We start from the raw sequence: 17,714 nt of genomic DNA on the forward strand, positions 1-17,714 counted from the left end.
TTGTTTTGCCTAAGGGGATAAAAACTGTTTGCCCCTGGTGTTCGGGGGCATTTTCTCTCATTTTGGCAGCTGAATGCACCCCTTTGCTTTGCTTGTCTGACAAATAAACCAAAGTCAATAAAACTTTTGTAATTAAAATATTGCTGCCTGGATTTTTTTCCATTCTGGTCTGTATTCTGAAGTCTCTAACATTTCTGGTGCTTGCGTGACTCGGATGGGGACCTTAAGTCCTCAAAAAGACCAGAAGGCAGCTCCCTTGTCCTTTTCTAGGCGGGACACAGGGGAAGGGCCAATAGGCCGCTTATCCTGGCGCCACCGAGGCTTTTCTTCGGAGGAGGGCGAAGCCAATTTGACCCTTCTGCTGGATCCTGGAAGAGAAGGCAATGGATTGAAGGACCGAGCTTGACAGGACAGGGCAGAGTCCAGCCGGCTGGTGAGTACATGACAAAGGGCCCTGGGGACAGAGGAAGACAGAGACCCCCTTGTAATTAAAAAGGGGAAGGGGCATCCTGATCACATGCCCAAGCGTGTTTGGTGGCAGTAAGGGAAGGATTGGCCCCTGATACCCACCCACGCTTAAGGATTTAAAGGAAGGCAAAAAGGAAAAAAAGGGGGGGAACCGGGAGGCTAGTTTGTGTGGTGCAGCGTCCAGTGAAAGAGGCACTTGGTGCGTGTGTATGTGTAACCCCAGGGTATTCCCCTGGGGTAGAACCAATAAGTATTGCGCTTCCCAGCAGCGCGAGTTTGACTGGGCGAGGAAAATTGGGAAGTTTATGTGTGTTTGTTTGGTGTTTGGGGACGCTGCACAAGGGCCATATTAAATATGGGAGGGAGTGGCTCAAAAGGTCTAATAACTCCCCTAAAGTACATGCTGAACAATTTCAAAAAAGGATTCAGCGGAAACTATGGCGTTGTGATGACGCCAGAACGCTTACACACTATGTGTGAACTGGACTGGACACAGCATTGAACTGGGAAAAAACATAGAGGCCCTAGCTGGGACAGGGCAACAAGGAGTATCTTTTGAGGCTGAGTAGTTACTTAGAGAAGAGTTTCAGACTCAGATTCAGATTTGGGAGCGATGGAGGGGATCGCTCCAGAGATCCCTTAGGTTATCCAAGTTAGTATACAGAACCAGAGTGCATACAAAGCTTTCAGATCTCTGGACCTCAATGAAGGCAAGAGTTCAGCCAGGCAGAGCTGGAGGGTTCTCTGCTGAGCTGTAAGTTTGATAGTAAGGCAAGCCTCCTAGTTTCTCCAAAGCCCATCACTGAACTGGGAAGCACATGAGCCTTGCAGACCTCCAACAGTTTTGATCCCTATAGTAAGTACAGCTTGACCAGGGAGGGCAAGCTAAATCCCAGAACTTAGCTAGGGAAGAGCTGGGTATCTATGTGACCAGCGGCAGTTTGGAACACATCAGGGAAACCACCAGTAGTGCCCTAGTTTCTCTGATGACCAGTGAGAGGTGGTCTATGGTTAGGTAATACGAAATGGTTTTAGACCTATAGCAGTTATAGCTGAGACAGGGAGGTCAATTTAATTGCTGTCCTTAACCAGGCACCAGCTGGATGGCTCAGTGCTCAGGTGTGTCTCAGAGAACACTGCAGCAGACCCCTGGTTTGAGACTCAGGCAGAGAAACCTCAAGAGAAGACCTGCATCTTTGTGGCCACCACAGTTGACAAGTTAGTTGCCACAGAAAAAGGATGAGGGAACAGATGAAAAAAAAAAAACAAACACAAAAAACTGCATAAAACTAAAAGAGGAAGAAGAACTTTCTCCATTTAACTTGCATGAGTTTGTGAACATGGATGAAGTTCTAGAGGTTCACGTGATAATAGAGAAACCCCCCACCCCCCTGGCTGAAGAAATATAAGACTGATCAATTCAAAATTAAGGAGCACAGGCAGGAAAACGCCTCAAGAAGCCCATTTACCAGGGATCCGAGGCAAAAGTCCTGGCCCCACCCCCATATGATCCAAGTGCCGTGGTGGCCCCCTTGGGAGGACAGGGACAGCCCCATATCCCCAAAGCTCCACCGCCGCCCCGATATGTGGCCCCCAGGAGCCGAAGCAGGAAAGGGGGGCTGCCAGACACCCCAGATGTAGACGAGGCAGAGCCCAGTGACCAGATCCTGAACAAAATATACCCCAACCTTAAAGAATTGAGGGAAAGGATGAACAAATACAGAAGTTTGACCACTATGTATCGAGAAGGTGCAGAAGCTTATTGCAATATTTGAGGCAAAGCATTGGGGGAGCACATAAAGCGGTCCAGGTCCACCGCAGAGGCAGGAGAAGCAGAAGTCCTGACCCCCCCTTCGTGTAGTTTGGGACAAGCCACTCCCTGCGCCTCCGTTCACCCTTCAATATGTCCCCTTCACCACCATCCCAGGCAGTTGTGGACTTGCGGTCCTCTATATTTGCAGCGCATGAGGCTACCTGGGCAGATTGTCAGCAATTGCTGAGCACTCTCTTTACCTCAGAGGAAAGGAGGAGAATTAATACACAGGCTTTAGAATTTCTTGGAACGCCTGATGGAGGCATACAGAATTTGGACCCCCTTTGACTTTGAACTCCCTGCACATGAGTTAATGGTAAATGCCTCCCTCATAGGACAATGTGCAAAGGACATTAGAACCAAAATCCAAAAACAGCCTGGGTTCCAGGGCATGTCCAGATTTCAGATCATGGCCATCGCCCAGAAGGTGTTTGAACAAAGAGGAGAGGCTGAGAAGAGGGAGAAAAAGCAGTGGAGGAAAGAAAAGGCAGCAGTGTTAGGCACAGTAATGGCTCACAGGCCAGAGACCCGAGGGGTCCGCCGTAGCCATTCAGAGACCCGCGGCCAAGGGGGAGGAAGATGCCTGTTCAGCAACAGTAAGGCCATAAGAATTACCCCTGTGAAAGGCTGCATGGAGCCAATTGGGAAGCCTGGTCAAAACGCATGTATTACTGGCTGGCAGAAAAGCAACTATGGGAAAGTACACAGGCTGAAACAGGCTTTGCCCAGCCCATTAAGAAGTTTACAGGAGCAGTGGAGGCTTGTGAAGGAGACGTGGCTGATGCTCTAGAGAAGCCCTGGGTTGCGTGGCAGGGATTGAAGACGGCATGTCAGGCTGCAGAAAGAGTACCAAGCCCAGAGGGGGCTGAGTACCAAGCCCAGAGGGGGCTGAGGCTGCTTTGGGAAGTTGTTTCTACGGTTCAACGCATCTGTGTGATGCACTGTGTGTTGGAGAAAGGCTGAAAAGGCAGTTGCAAGCTGTTCCTCAGGCAATGGAGCACCCAAAAGTGGGGGTGCAGGCCAGGCAAGCCATTCCAAGAGTTCTGAGGAGGCCAAAGTCTCCAAGAGTTATTTGTCCTCTGAGGTGAAGTCCAACAGCGAAAGGCATTGCCATGCAATTGGCAGCTGGATGCAAGGCTAACATCTATATTGATTCTAAATATGCCTTCTTAACCCTGCATGCGCATGGCGCCCTATGGAAAGAGCGGGGCTTGAGTGGAGCCCACGGGAAAGCTCTGAAATACGTTCCAGAAGTTGAGACGTTACTAGAAACTGTATGGGCCCCCAAAGAGATTGCTGTAATGCACTGCAAAGGCCATGATAGAGGTTGGGACATGGTCACCAGAGGCAACCGGAAAGCAGATAATGCAGCTTGTGAGGCAGCCCTGAAACCTCCACCAGTGGTCACCACCGCCCTCAACCCAGCTACCCTGTTGCCGGTAGGAGAAGGTGAGGAGCAGACGCACGATTGCATTGAGGTTATGGACACAAGACTGGACCAGGAGAAGTGGCCAGAGGAAATCGATTGGCAGACAGAGTGGCCAAGGAAGCAGCCCGGGAACCGGCCCCGCCTCAGTTATTGGAACAGTGGTCCCAGAAGGGATCTTGAGCACTGCTGACAAACCAGATACTATGTATCCACCCACATGAGGCCAGATGCCACAACCAAGCAGCTGGAGAAGTATGTCTATATAGCCAACCTTTATCAACTGGCGGCCCAGATTTCCAGGAAATGCCTGCTATGCCAAAAGAATAATCCCAGAACTCACTCCAGACGATGTGGAACCACGTTACACCCTTGATGAACAGCAGTGGACCAGCCAAGAAGGAGCAACGCTCCAGGAAGGACCAGACAGCCGTGTTTTTGTGCCCCAACATCTGGCCAGCACAATTGTAAAGAATTACCACGAGTCCACCCATTTGGGAGGCCCAGCTGCTAAAGCACACCTTGGGAGAATATTCTATCTCAACTAACTGCTGCTATAACTAACTGCTGCTATATCCCAAAACTGTGCCCTGTGCGCCAACCAAGAGACTGAGACTATCACCCTTTGAACTTCTATATGGCAGGCCAACCCCTTTCGTCCGAGACATCCCCGCCAGTTTGGGGCAGATGGGAGATCACATCACCCAAGAACAAGTGCAATCCCTGTGTTTGTTGTGTGTGTGTGTTTGCTTCCTTTCCAGGTATTCCCTCGAGCGTACACCTGCAGTCCCGCGGCAGTCTCGCTGAGCCGGTTCACCAGTTCCTCTGGGTGACAGCGTCTGGCGACCCCCTCATCCCCAACTGCAGTGAAAGTAGTCGAGGTGATCCCCTGGGTACATCACACGCATCTGAAGAAGGGTGTCTGGACTTGCAAGAGAAATCCTGCTGACCCTCTGAAGTTGATCATCACCTTGTGTCTGACGCTACCAGGGAAAAAGCGTTAGGCCACGGGCAACGAGATCCTGCGACTAATCATCACAAGGACAGTTACAAAGACTTTCTCTTTTCTCTCTTATTTTCTTTATTGACTTGCTAATGTCTTATTGCCCTGACCCTACCGAACCATACCAACCCTATTGGCCTGCTGACCTCTGCTATGACTGGTTTGTCTTGCCGGTGGTAGGAGACGGCATACTCGTAGGCTCTTGGGAACGAGGGTTCAATAGGGAGGCCGCAGTACAGCATCCCACTCTCCCACTGTGGCTCTTTATTCACTGCATTGCCCAGCGCACTTGGATGTGGCTCCTCCGGGGAGCTGCAGGATTGGTCGAAATCTATCGAGTTCTAGACCGCTCTTGTAGTTGTGGGAGAATAGCCTGCTGGTTGCAGGGTAGAGCACTGTACCAACCCCATTTGATAATCAGGTGCACATTAAAATTACTGAACAGGTGCCTGTAAGTTCTGCAGCCCCACCTGTGGTTGTCGTGGTGGCTCAAGCCTCCCAAAATCCCAGAATACTACCTGAACTACTGGGCCTGGTAACTCCACACCTAATACCCTTGAATGTGGCAGGGTATTCTTGTGGGTGCATGGTGATATATGAAGAGGGGGAAGCCCCTTTTGGGTATAATCTCTTGAGGAGACAACACGAGGGCCCAGTCCACCCACAAGGGATTCTAGGGAAATTGCTCCATATAGTGGGTGCCTCAGCAAAAAGGTGGAGAGTCACCCCTGAGGCCCAGCGAATAATTGAATACGAATATCAGTGGGCCCTTCAGCAGTAAAAGAACATTAGGAATGGCCCCCGAGTATTGGTGGGAGGAACTATGGAAATATTGGGGTTGGTGGGTAGGCGTGGTATGTACTGCCCTACTTCTCTGGATACTCCTGTATTTTTGCTGGCATTGGCCAAAGCGGGAAAGAGTTCCCTGGTCTCCCCTGCCAACTTTTCCCGTCTAATGACTGAGTGGGGCGTCCATAACCCCTACACGAGGTGTTTACAAGTGGCTGAAGTGGTAACCCATTCTGCCAATAAGTCACCCCAACAGATGCCGCGAGTGGACTACCACTCCTCCCACTGCCACTTAACCGTTCCGCCATTGGTCACTGCAGCTACATGTACGCATGTCCTGGCTCTCTATGATGTGGTACCTATAGGTCCATCAAAATGAAAATGCAGAACCATAATCGGTCGGCATTTTCATGATGGAAAGGGGGGAAAATGAAGGAGTGAGGACCAGGGGTCCACCTGGGTCCACTTTGGAGAGCCAGGCTGGAGCCAAAATCTAAAAAAGACATTTCTCTCTCCCCTGCTTGCCCCTGCTTGCATAAACAATATTTTTGCAACACAGCGAGTTTGCAAGAGGATGCGGTCAGGGGATTTTGGAGCTGTTCTGAGAAACTGTTCGTTTGCCCAGGATGTCTAGCCCACCACAAGGTTCTAAGCCGAGCAACCTGTTAAAACCACAAAAGAGGAGGGGGTCAAGGAGCATTTACTGGAACCAGTAAAAGGGGTCAGAAAGATTTTAAACTCGCAGCGCCACCTAGTGTATAATGCAGTCTGGAACCGAAAGACCAACATCAATTATTTAATTGGTTGAGCTTCAATGAATATGCATAAAGGGGAATGTTTGAGGGCTGGGTCAAGGGTTGAACCATTGTTTTGCCTAAGGGGATAAAAACTGTTTGCCCCTGGTGTTCGGGGGCATTTTCTCTCATTTTGGCAGCTGAATGCACCCCTTTGCTTTGCTTGTCTGACAAATAAACCAAAGTCAATAAAACTTTTGTAATTAAAATATTGCTGCCTGGATTTTTTTCCATTCTGGTCTGTATTCTGAAGTCTCTAACAGCATCCACTTGTATTTCACTTGCTACCAAAAATTCAGTTCTGAATTAGGAAATACCACTTCAGGAGGAAGCGTGTCTTGTCACATCCCAAGCAGCCATCTTTGTACCCCCCTCCACATTTTGCCCCACTGTGGCCCAGCCGTAGAATTCACCGTGGCAAAGCTATTGGGTTTTCCCCCTACAGAGGTTCAAGCCAAAGAAAACCACTGCTTTCTTTTCCATTGATGAGCAATGGCTCTCCATTATGTAACACGGTACGCCTTGTTTTACATAACATGTGGCTGCCCCCCACCTACCCCCCCCAAAAAAACACCCCAGAGGCGAGCTACAACTAACACATAAAAATGCCACCCTGCAATCTGTAAGAATGGGGAACTAGGTCTGCCAAAATGGTAACAAACGAGATGGAATGTGAACCAAATCATTGAAAATAAGGTCATGTCACCAAGTGGAAAGGATCTGATGAAGCAGGCAGGCTGCGGATCAGGACCCAATGTTTTGCCCAGTAGGTGAACATAAAAGGGTCCACCCCTTGTACACAGTTCAACTTCCATTGAATTCTGACTTGGAGCTTCTCTCGTTAAAGGCAAATGGGGACAGACTGAGGTGCTTCGATAGCATCCTACTTAAGGTACCGGTAGTATGAAAGCACACAGCATTAAAAAAAAACACACACAATAAACAAGGAAAAAGAGGACATACGGATCTTGAGCAGGAAATCCAGAAAAAAGGGGGGGAGAGGGACAGGCCTTGATATCTAGCAGAACTTCCCCTCCCTGTTCCAAGCCACTATGCTAAGGGAAGCTGCTTCTATGGGATTTATGGGACCAGTGCTTGGAAAGCCCATTTAAAAAAGGAACAAGAACTAGTTCCAGTTCATCCTTATCAAGAATGGACTAGTCCAAGTTCATTCAAAAAGTTCATCCTTGGAAACTTGTTTCCAGCCTTCCAAATCTTATAAGCTCCTGTGCTGAAATATGGAGTCCAATAGTAAGTTGAGGTGAAAACTAGGAATAGATCAGGGGTTCCCAAACCAAGGATTGTGGACCACAGAATGTGCGGCGGAACTATCACATTAAAGACTTCTAATGTGTTTTGATTATATTTTTCATATTCTCGACACTGATTTTTTAAGAGGACCTTTATTGCTTTATTCGTCACTGAATTTTGTTGGTTTGAAATTTGAATTCCCTATACAGTGGTACCTTGGGTTACAGATGCTTCAGGTTACAGTCACTTCAGGTTACAGACTCTGCTAACCCAGAAATAGTACCTCGGGTTAAGAACTTTGCTTCAGGATGAGAACAGAAATCGCGCAGCGGCGGCGTGGCGGCAGCAGCAGGAGGCCCCCATTAGGTAAAATGGTACCTCAGGTTAAGAACAGTTTCAGGTTAAGAACGGACCTCCAGAACGAATTAAGTTCTTAACCCGAGGTACCACTGTACAGCATCTAGAACAGTACCTTATGATTGCTAAACTTCAGAACAATCATTAAGTGGTCCAGAAATAGACTCAGCAGTTTCTCAGTCACTGAAGATAGCCCTTGAAGACAGGAGCTTGAGAACCACGGTTATAGATTATGGATGATTCCTGGGTTGTGTAGGGGACTAGGCTGTTAAAGAGGCTTTAATGAGTGTTGGGTGTGTGCCTATGCAAAGCAGCCATAAGCAGGATTTCTTCAAACCAACGTCTTGTTCCTTTTACTTGGAATAACAGAATTCCATAGGAATCTCAGGACTGTGTACCACAACAGGCAGTGAATCCCTTAAGGTCTTAATCAGAGATTTTCTCCAGGGCTACAGCTTTCCCCAGAGGCCCGTCCATGTAGATTCTCTGATAAGTAAGCTGACTACTCCAACAGATTCCACATTCCATGCATTTAAATGGTTTCTCCCCGGTGTAGATTCCTTGATGGTGAATGAGGCGACTACTCTGCCAAAGGTCTTTCTGCACTCTCTGCATTTATATGGCTTCACCCCTGTGTGGGTGTACTTCAATGTGACGTAAGCTTACTGCTCACTCAAAGGCTCTTTCCACACTCCCTGCATTGAAATGGTTTCTCCCCTCTGCGAGTTCTTTTATGACGAGTACGGCGACTACTCAAGACTCAGGTGTGCTCAACACTCCATGCATTCAAACGTTTTCTCCCGTGTGTGGGTTCTTTGATGTTTACTAAGGCTACCGCTCTGTGTAAAGCTCTTTCCGCACTTCACACATTTAAATGGCTTCTCCCCTGAGTGTTTTCTTTGATGTACAGTAAGTTTACTGCTCTGTGTAAAGCTCTTTCCGCACTCCATGCATTTAAACGGCTTCTCCCCGGTGTGCGTCCTCTGATGTGTAGTAAGATTACTGCTCACTCTAAATCTCATTCCACATTCCATGCACTGATACCGTTTCTCCCCTGTGTGGATCGTTTGATGTTCAGTAAGGTTACTGTTTGCTCTAAATTTCATTCCGCACTCCATGCATTCAAATGGTTTCTCTCCTGTGTGGGTTCTCAAATGTCTGCAAAGGCTGCTTCTCCTATTAAAGCACTTTCCACACTCCCTGCATTTAAATGGTTTCTCCTTTGCGTGGGTTTTCTGATGTGTAATAAGGTTACAGCTCAGACTGAAGCTCTTTCCACACTCCAGACATGTAAATGATTTCATCACAGTGTATGTTCTTTTTTCAGGCATTCTGGGTCCCTTGTGATTTCCAAGCATCTCTTTTCCAACTTCAGGCTTGGCTGCTGCCGACGACTCCATATGTGGTTCCCTACATAGCTCGTTGTTTTGTACATCACCTGCAGAGTGCAGAAGGAAAGGAGAAAGCATGTTATATCTCTATTCTTTTTCATCCTTTAAAAATTTAATGCTTTTATTTAAATCAGCAAAACAGAAAACTTGTTCCCAAGAACTAGGGGGAAAGTACATCTCCTATTGTATATGAATAGTTTGATAAGATCTGGTCAATAATACCAATGATTATATTAGCTTATTATAGACGGGTACACATAATTCAACCTGGTAAGACACAGGAATATGGGTATTCTTTGTAATGCACTGGAATAATAAGTTTATTGATAACAGTTCTTCAATATGTTTTAATACTATTAGTACCGTATTTTTTGCACCACATCACTCACTTTTTTCCTCCTAGAAAGTAAGGGGAAATGTCTGTGCGTGTTATGGAGGGAATGCCTACAGGTGGCATGCCTACGGATTTTCCTCCTCTAAAAACTACGTGCGTGTTATGGTCGGGTGCGTGTTATAGAGTGAAAAAACCGGTATTTGTAAAGTGGTGCCTTTATTTTATGGTACCTTGCTTTTAAGAAGAATCACATTTAATTTCAAGGCAGAAACAATCACAGACTGAGCCCAATTAGGTGTTTCTCAGATTTTTTGCATCTCTGTGATTGCCCCCTCTGACTGAACTGCTGAAATCAAGGTCACCTTTTGAACATTCCAGAATCCCACACAAACTCTTATTCCTTTCTGGTCCATATAGCACATGTGCATGGTATCTTCTCCTTTGTAACAACAGTGGTATATACATTTCTACAAGAATAAGGAGGAGAACAGACGTCTAGGAAAGCTGGGAAAGAAGCCAAACTGGGAAGATCACTACCTGCTCTATGATTCCAATGACTTTAGTTGCAGTCACAAAATTCCAGGGATTAAACCTAAGACCATCTACATACATGCAAAACATGTCGCCAGGGCCCTGAAATTGTTTAGAAACTGCTTTCAAAGCAGCAGACAGGTGAGTAAATTATGAAGATGGCTCCCAGACAAAGTTAATTCCTACCTGATGATGTCTCTCGTCTCCTTCCCAACAGATCTTCTCCTTTCCAACAGGAATTGAGGTCTGACTCTGTCAAGGAATCAGAGAAGGTGGCTTAGGTTTGGTCACATAATACTCAACAATTCAAAATCGAGCCTTTTAAAAGCTAATAAAAGGTATTATTTTGATTTTGTGACTCCTGCATGAAGTGAATAGAACACGTCTGTGTCCTGTGTCCCAGCAAGATCACTTTGGAATGATGCTGTGGAATAATAATAATAATAATAATAATAATAATTTATTATTATTTATACCCTGCTCATCTGGCTGGGTTTCCCCAGCCACTCTGGGTGGCTTCCAGCAGAACACTAAAATACAATAACCTATTAAACATTAAACGCTTCCCTAAACAGGGCTGCCTTCAGATGTCTTCTAAAAGTCTGGTAGTTGTTGTTCTCTTTGACATCTGGTGGGAGGGCATTCCACAGGGCAGGAGCCACTACCGAGAAGGCCCTCCGCCTGGTTCCCTATTATTGGAAACCAGCCAATAAATTATTGTTATTGTTATAAGAAAGAAAAGTGTCCTTACCAAGCGAGGCCACCGTCTCATAATTGTCCTCCATGACTTCCCTGTGCAAAGCCCTTTGGCCTGGATCCAGCAGAGACCACTCCTCCTCCGTGAAAAACACAGCCACCTCCTCGAAGGTCAAGAGAGCCCGGAAGGTCATCAGGCCCTGGAAGTAGAAAAAATACGGTAACAGGTTCACCATGCATCATCCTCCTGATAGGCAAGGGCAACACAGCGGTTGGATGCTGTCCCTTTGAGATCTTTCAGTGATGGCCACCAAGATGGGTGGCTCAAAAAGAGGACTTGACAAATTCACGGTGAGGAAAAAGCTATCAGTGGCTACTAGCCAGGACAGCTATCGTCGGCTTCCAAAACTCGAAGCAGTTATACCTGCTGGGAACCACAAGAGGGGAGAGGGCTATTGGACTCAGGTCTCACTTGGAGGGCTTCCCACAGGAATCTGGGTGGCATCTGGGGGGACAGGGTGCTTGACCAGAGGGGCCCTTGCCCCATCTGGTAGGATGTTCTGATATAAGGCCAAACGTGGAGGAGGAGGAAGAAGAAGAAGAAGAAGAGGAGGAGGAGGAGGAGGAGGAGGAGTTTGGATGTGATATCCCGCTTTATAACTACTCGAAGGATAGTGATAGTGGCTAACATTCTCCTTTCTCCCCCCCCCCCAACAAACACTCTGTGAGGTGAGTGGGGCTGAGAGACTTCAGAGAAGTGTGACTGGCCCAAGGTCACCCAGCAGCTGCAGGTGGAGGAGCGGGGAGGCGAACCCGGTTCCCCAGATCACGAGTCTACCGCTCTTAACCACTACACCACACTGGCTCCCATGGAGACAACAAGGCATTATTATAGTGTGTGTGTGTTATATTATATATAATTATATATCCAGCAAATGGAACCTTACAAAAGGACAATACGAGTGGACTCCCCATGCCCTTACCACAGCAAAAAGACTGATGCAGTGGTACCTCGGGTTACAGATGCTTCAGGTTACAGACTCCACTAACCCAGAAATAGTACCTTGGGTTAAGAACTTTGCTTCAGGATGAGAACAGAAATCGTGCTCTAGCGACACGGCGGCAGCGGGAGGCCCCATTAGCTAAAGTGATACCTCAGTTTAAGAACAGTTTCAGGTTAAGAACGGACCACCAGAACGAATTAAATTCTTAACTCGAGGTACCACTGTACTGATGAATTTGAAAAATAAAAATGCGGCTCCCTTCTACGACTGGATTGAAGACTTATACAAACTCGCAACATACAAACAACTTGCATACAATAAATGCAGACTTGCCATGGACAAATTCGATGATATTTGGAATCCATTCTTGCAAATGATCTGGTGAAGTACAATACCTACCTTGCAAAGTATGCAGTTTTGGGTTCCCCCCTCCCCCCTTTATTTATCCTTCTGCACCGGTTCTGTTTCTCTTTTTGTTTACGTCTCAACATGTTCAGTGCACATATAATTATGTACTTTATGAACTTTCAATAAAGATTTTTTTATTATTATTTTAAAAAGACATATTCTTTCAGAGCCCCTCCCCACTCAGCCCACAGAGACTCAATCCACTCTTGCCTCTCCCAAAACAATCCTTTCCTTACCTGGGATGGTTGCCTGGCAGTTCTTTCTGCTCCTTCTACAGACGGTGTCCCAGAAGCCATTGTGCTGCCAGGAGGAGATGAAAGAAGAGGCCTAAACTGGACCACTCCTGGGACACCTGGAGCTGTTGTGAAGATGTCCTTTAAAATAGGGTGTAGCTTGCAAATGCCTGCAAAGGAGAGACAGGGAGTGAGGAGGATTCCATCCTTCATAATTTTGTTTCCCCCCTCTACGTCAGTGTTTCCCAAACTTGGGTCTCCAGCTGTTTTTTTGGACTACAACTCCCATTACCCCTAGCTAGGAAGACCAGTGGTTAGGGATGATGGGAATTGTAGTCCCAGCTGGAGACCCAAGTCTGGGAAACGCTGATCAACGTATGATCTGTGAATGACGAGTTCCATCAGTACTCAGCTGGTGGTCTCTTTTCATTTGTTTGTTTATATGTTTGTTTGTTGTATTATAACTGATAATAATAATAAATTTTATTTATACCCCGCCCTACCCGACCGGTGCCGGGCTCAGGGTGGCTAACACCAGTAAAATTACAGTAAAAACATAATGGGGGGGGGCAATTTAAAATACAGGTTAAAATGCATTTTAAAATGCAGCCTCATTTTAAAAGTAGCCCATAGATCAAAACCATAAGGGGAGGGAAACGTGAGAGTCAGACTGAGTCCAAACCAAAGGCCATGCGGAACAGCTCTGTCTTGCAGGCCCTGCGGAAAGATGTCAACCTCCGCAGGGCCCTAGTCTCTTGTGTCAGTGCGTTCCACCAAGTCGGGGCCAGTAGTGAAAAGGCCCTGGTCCTAGTTGAGACCAATCTAACCACCTTGTGACCTCCAAAATGTTGTCAATTGTGGACCTTACGGTCCTCCGCAGGGCATACTAGGAGAGGTGGTCCCATAGGTAAACTGCTTTGATAGTTAGCATTGCCAGGACACAAAATAGCCTGGCACCTGCACTGGGAAGGAGAACCACTTACATCACCTTCAGTTCCTTGGAGAAAAAGGTAGGAAATGAATTCAATGAACGAACAAGTGACTGGGTTTTGGATTCTGAGTCGGCCTTGTAAAAAACAGTAAGGCAAATCCCAGCCCCGCCTCTCGCCATATAACTTCCCCTCCAAGGCTATGTCCCCTGAGCCAAATGGGGGTGGATCGGAAGACCCTGCGCTGAAGACAAGGCAGTCGGGTGACCACTTTGCAGCTGGAGAATCACAGAATCTTAGAGTTGGAAGGGGACCTAAGGGTCATCTAGTCCAACCCGCTGCAATGCAGGAATCTCAGCTAAAGCATGCATGACAAATAGCCATCCAACCTCTGCTTAAAAACCTCCAAGGAAGGAGAGGCCACCACCTACAGAAGGACTCTATTCTACAGTCATACCTTGGGGTTACAGATGCTACAGGTTGTGCATTTTCGGGTTGCGCACCACGCCGAACCCGGAAGTACCAGAACGGGTTACTTCCGGGTTTCAGTGCTCGCGCATGCGCAGAAACACTAAATCGCACTTTGCGCATGCGCAGAAGCACCGAATCACGACCCGCGTGTGCACAGTGGGTTGCGAACGTGCCTCCCGCACGGATCACGTTCACAACCTGAGCGTCCACTGTACTGTCAAACAGCTCTTACTGTTGGAAAGGTTTTCCAAATGTTTAGTGGGATTCTCCTTTCATGTAACCTGAAGCCACTGGTTCTCGTCCTACCCTCCCGGTGCAGAAGAAAACAAGCTGGTTCCCTCTTCCATGTGACAGCCCATGAGATATTTCAAAAGAAGTCTGCAAACTGCCTGCATGCACCTGCTGGGCGGAGAAAGGGAGTTTTTCCCCTCGCGTTTCCCCCTCTTTCCCAAGAAAGGGCGTCTTCCCCGCAGCAACCCCCCACTCTGCACTGGCTCCCGGTGGAGTACAGGGTCAGATTTAAGGTGCTGCTTTTGACCTTTAAAGCCCTTCACGGCCTAGGACCCTCGTACCTACGGGACCGCCTCGCCTGGTATGCCCCACGGAGAGCCTCAAGGTCCATAAATAACAACACCCCAGTGGTCCCAGGCCCTAAGGAAGTTAGATTGGCTTCAACCAGAGCCAGGGCCTTTTCAGCACTGGCCCCGACTTGGTGGAACGCTCTGTCTCATGAGACCTGCAGGATCTGATTTCTTTCCGCAGGGCCTGTAAGACAGAGTTGTTCCGCCTGGCCTTTGGCTTGGAGCCAATTTTATTCCCTCCCCCCCCCATTTTCTTTTTTCTTTTCCTTCTCCTCCTGCGATGAGGCTACATTTTAATATTCCATTATTTTAAAGTTGTATTTTATTTTTGTTTTTAAGTTGTAATCATTCATCTCGTTTTTATTCTTGCTTGTAAGCCGCTCTGAGCCCGGCCTTGGCTGGGGAGGGCGGGGTATAAATAAAAAATTATTATTATTATTATTATTATAGCCTAGAACTACAGCGTTGATACTGGATCGCGGTGGATCTTGCGCTGGGAACCGCGGCGCGCTTTTACTGCGCGCGTCGCAAGTGGGCTGCGCGGATGCGCCTCTTCCCACGCTGCTCTATCAGGGGGTTCCTAAGCAGGGAAGCTGGGGGTGGGGCTCCTTTGAACCCTCCTCCAAAAGCAAACCCTCCCTCCCCCCCCCCTTCCTCCTTGCGCACCCCTTTCTCCTTTGCCTGCTCCAAGCTCCTTTCTCTCCATCCAGGCCGAGTTAGGGATGGCGTCCCGCCCCTTCAGCAATCTCAATCTCTCTCTCTCCTTCCTCCGCCTCCCTCGCTTGTAGACTCATACATCCTGCCTCTCTAGGAAGCAGGGCTGGGTGCCTTTGCCCCAAATCGGAAGACTTGAGTGGCAGGACCTGCCCCCCCCCCTTCGCAAGCCTTGGGAGTTTTACGCATGCGCGCCCCCACGGGCAAACTGAAGATCTGACGCTGTTGCAGGAATTTATGTATAGGTTGGGGAATCCTAGAGTTGGAAGAGACCACAAGGGCCATCGAGTCCAACCCCCTGCCAAGCAGGAAACACCATCAGAGCACTCCTGACATATGGTTGTCAAGCCTCTGCTTAAAGACCTCCAAAGTAGGAGACTCCACCACACTCCTTGGCAGCAAATTCCACTGTCGAACAGCTCTTACTGTCAGGAAGTTCTTCCTAATGTTTAGGTGGAATCTTCTTTCTTGTAGTTTGGATCCATTGCTCCGTGTCCGCTTCTCTGGAGCAGCAGAAAACAACCTTTCTCCCTCCTCTATGTGACATCCTTTTATCTATTTGAACATGGCTATCATATCACCCCTTAACCTCCTCTTCTCCAGGCTAAACATGCCCAGCTCCCTTAGCCGTTCCTCATAAGGCATCGTTTCCAGGCCTTTGACCATTTTGGTTGCCCTCCTCTGGACACGTTCCAGTTTGTCAGTGTCCTTCTTGAATTGTGGTGCCCAGAGCTGGACACAGTACTTCAGGTGAGGTCTGACCAGAGCAGAATACAGTGGCACTATTACTTCCCTGGATCTAGATGCTATACTCCTACTGATGCAGCCCAGAATTGCATTGGCTTTTTTAGCTGCCGCGTCACACTGTTGGCTCATGTCAAGTTTGTGGTCAACCAAGACTCCTAGATCCTTTTCACATGTACTGCTCTCAAGCCAGGTGTCCCCCATCTTGTATTTGTGCCTCTCATTTTTTTTGCCCAAGTGCAATACTTTACATTTCTCCCTGTTAAAATTCATCTTGTTTGTTTTGGCCCAGTTCTCTAATCTGTCAAGGTCATTTTGAAGTGTGATCCGGGAGGGGATGGTGGTTGCTCCTCCGTCAGATATCATGCACATGCAGCCCACTACCAAAACCAGCACAATCACTTTTGTGACTTTTGTGATTAGTCCCCACAAGACACTTCGTCGCAGTTTCTTCCTGTCTATTCAAAGGGTCTCTGCTGCACAATACCAAATGTAAGAATTCACTGATAAATGTACTTATGTACTGGCTCACTGGGGAAACTTCAGAAATTCATATAGACAGGTGAGCTCAGCTACTCAGCAGCTCCTCTGCCTGAGGGATAATTCCTGGCATCCTGATACCTGAGTGCCAGACAGGTAGCCATTCCAGAAATAACAAACCCAGATGAAGACAAAAGGGGGGGATTGACTTGGCTGGGAAATAGGGAATTGTAAATATCTCATTTGTTACACTTGATGGGTGTTTGGTGGAGGGCAAGGAGAACCATGGGGCAGGGTCCAGGATGCTCAGATTACTGCCACCAGACCTCCCCTTTCATGATGTAATCATGATGTAGTTTGGGGGGGGTGTAACATGGGGATTAGCAGCTAATAAAAATTTGGGGGCTCTTTTGTTAGGGGCTTGCTTCCGTCTTGTTCCACCTTGTGGCAGGTGGGAGTCCTGTCGCAACAATTTCAGTAAAGACCAAGCTTACTGGCTGCTGTTTTGCTCTGGTATTCCTGGCTGGTGTCCTTTTTTTTTTGTCCAAGGGAGCCCTCAGATTTCTCCGTTGTAGCAGGAAACCCCTGTTGGATCTCAAGCCTTCCTTCAGGAGAAACTGGCCACACTCCAGGCACCCGGCTTGATCTCCTAGTTGACCTCCCTGTCTGCATTCCCGGCAAGACCCAGGCAAGGTCGCGATCGGCGATCCTCCTCATGTGCGAGGAGAACACACCACTCTTCCCTGCCCCCAGGGGCAGGGGAAAGAGATAGACAGAAATGTATTTACATGCCTTTATTTCTGTCTTTGCAGCGTTACAGAGAAACACGTCTTCTCTCTTCAAACTCCAACAGCAGGAGAGACAAACTCCTCCCATACTTCCTGTCCAGCTCATATTACATTGTGAGCTAATTCCGGTGCTTTGCACTGTGAAAAGACTGCCCCTTTGTTTCCCACGGAACAGTATCTAACATTCCCATTATGCTCTGCTTCCAAGCTAGCAGCAGCTCGTGGCTGCATTGCTTATTTTCCGTAACAACCCCCCCCCCCATCATTCAGTTTGTACAAACTTCACACGCACTCACACTCACACACTACATACGCTACGCTTCTGTTATAAATTCATAGAAAATCAACCATACATCGGATTTGCACTGTTCCACTTTTATTTTACTCCATGAAGGAAAGACTACAAAATGGGGAAGGTTTGATACAGGGCACCATAATCCCTTCACCATACCAGCACATCCACAGGAGCCCTGCCCAGTTGCTATGCCAACCCTGATGATCCCAGACAG

The 17,714-nt window shown here is 47.7% G+C and overlaps 1 protein-coding gene across 1 annotated transcript; it reads right to left on the reverse strand.

The window, feature by feature from the left end:
• Positions 1-7,680: 7,680 nt before the first annotated feature.
• Positions 7,681-15,273, reverse strand: LOC309527416 (uncharacterized protein). The gene is made up of 5 exons (XM_082214267.1): positions 15,146-15,273; positions 12,502-12,668; positions 10,909-11,053; positions 10,344-10,409; positions 7,681-9,339 (listed from the first exon to the last, which is right to left on the reverse strand). Exons 1-5 carry the CDS (start codon positions 15,183-15,185, stop codon positions 8,672-8,674), a joined length of 1,086 nt encoding a protein of 361 aa, XP_082070393.1. The 5' UTR covers positions 15,186-15,273; the 3' UTR covers positions 7,681-8,671.
• Positions 15,274-17,714: the final 2,441 nt, after the last annotated feature.

This window comes from Podarcis vaucheri (genome assembly GCF_965113315.1).
Source record: "Podarcis vaucheri genome assembly, chromosome: 2".
NCBI lineage: Eukaryota > Metazoa > Chordata > Lepidosauria > Squamata > Lacertidae > Podarcis > Podarcis vaucheri.

Bases quoted from the DNA above. Each gene is read 5' to 3' on its own strand.
- LOC309527416 (XM_082214267.1), bottom strand. From the start codon at position 15,185: ATGGAGAGAAAGGAGCTTGGAGCAGGCAAAGGAGAAAGGG. The intron at 12,669-15,145 runs GTGCGCAAGGAG...TCTCCTTTGCAG, and splicing joins AGCAGGCAAAGGAGAAAGGG to GCATTTGCAAGCTACACCCT. The intron at 10,410-10,908 runs GTAAGGACACTT...ATTCCTTGACAG, and splicing joins TGAGACGGTGGCCTCGCTTG to AGTCAGACCTCAATTCCTGT.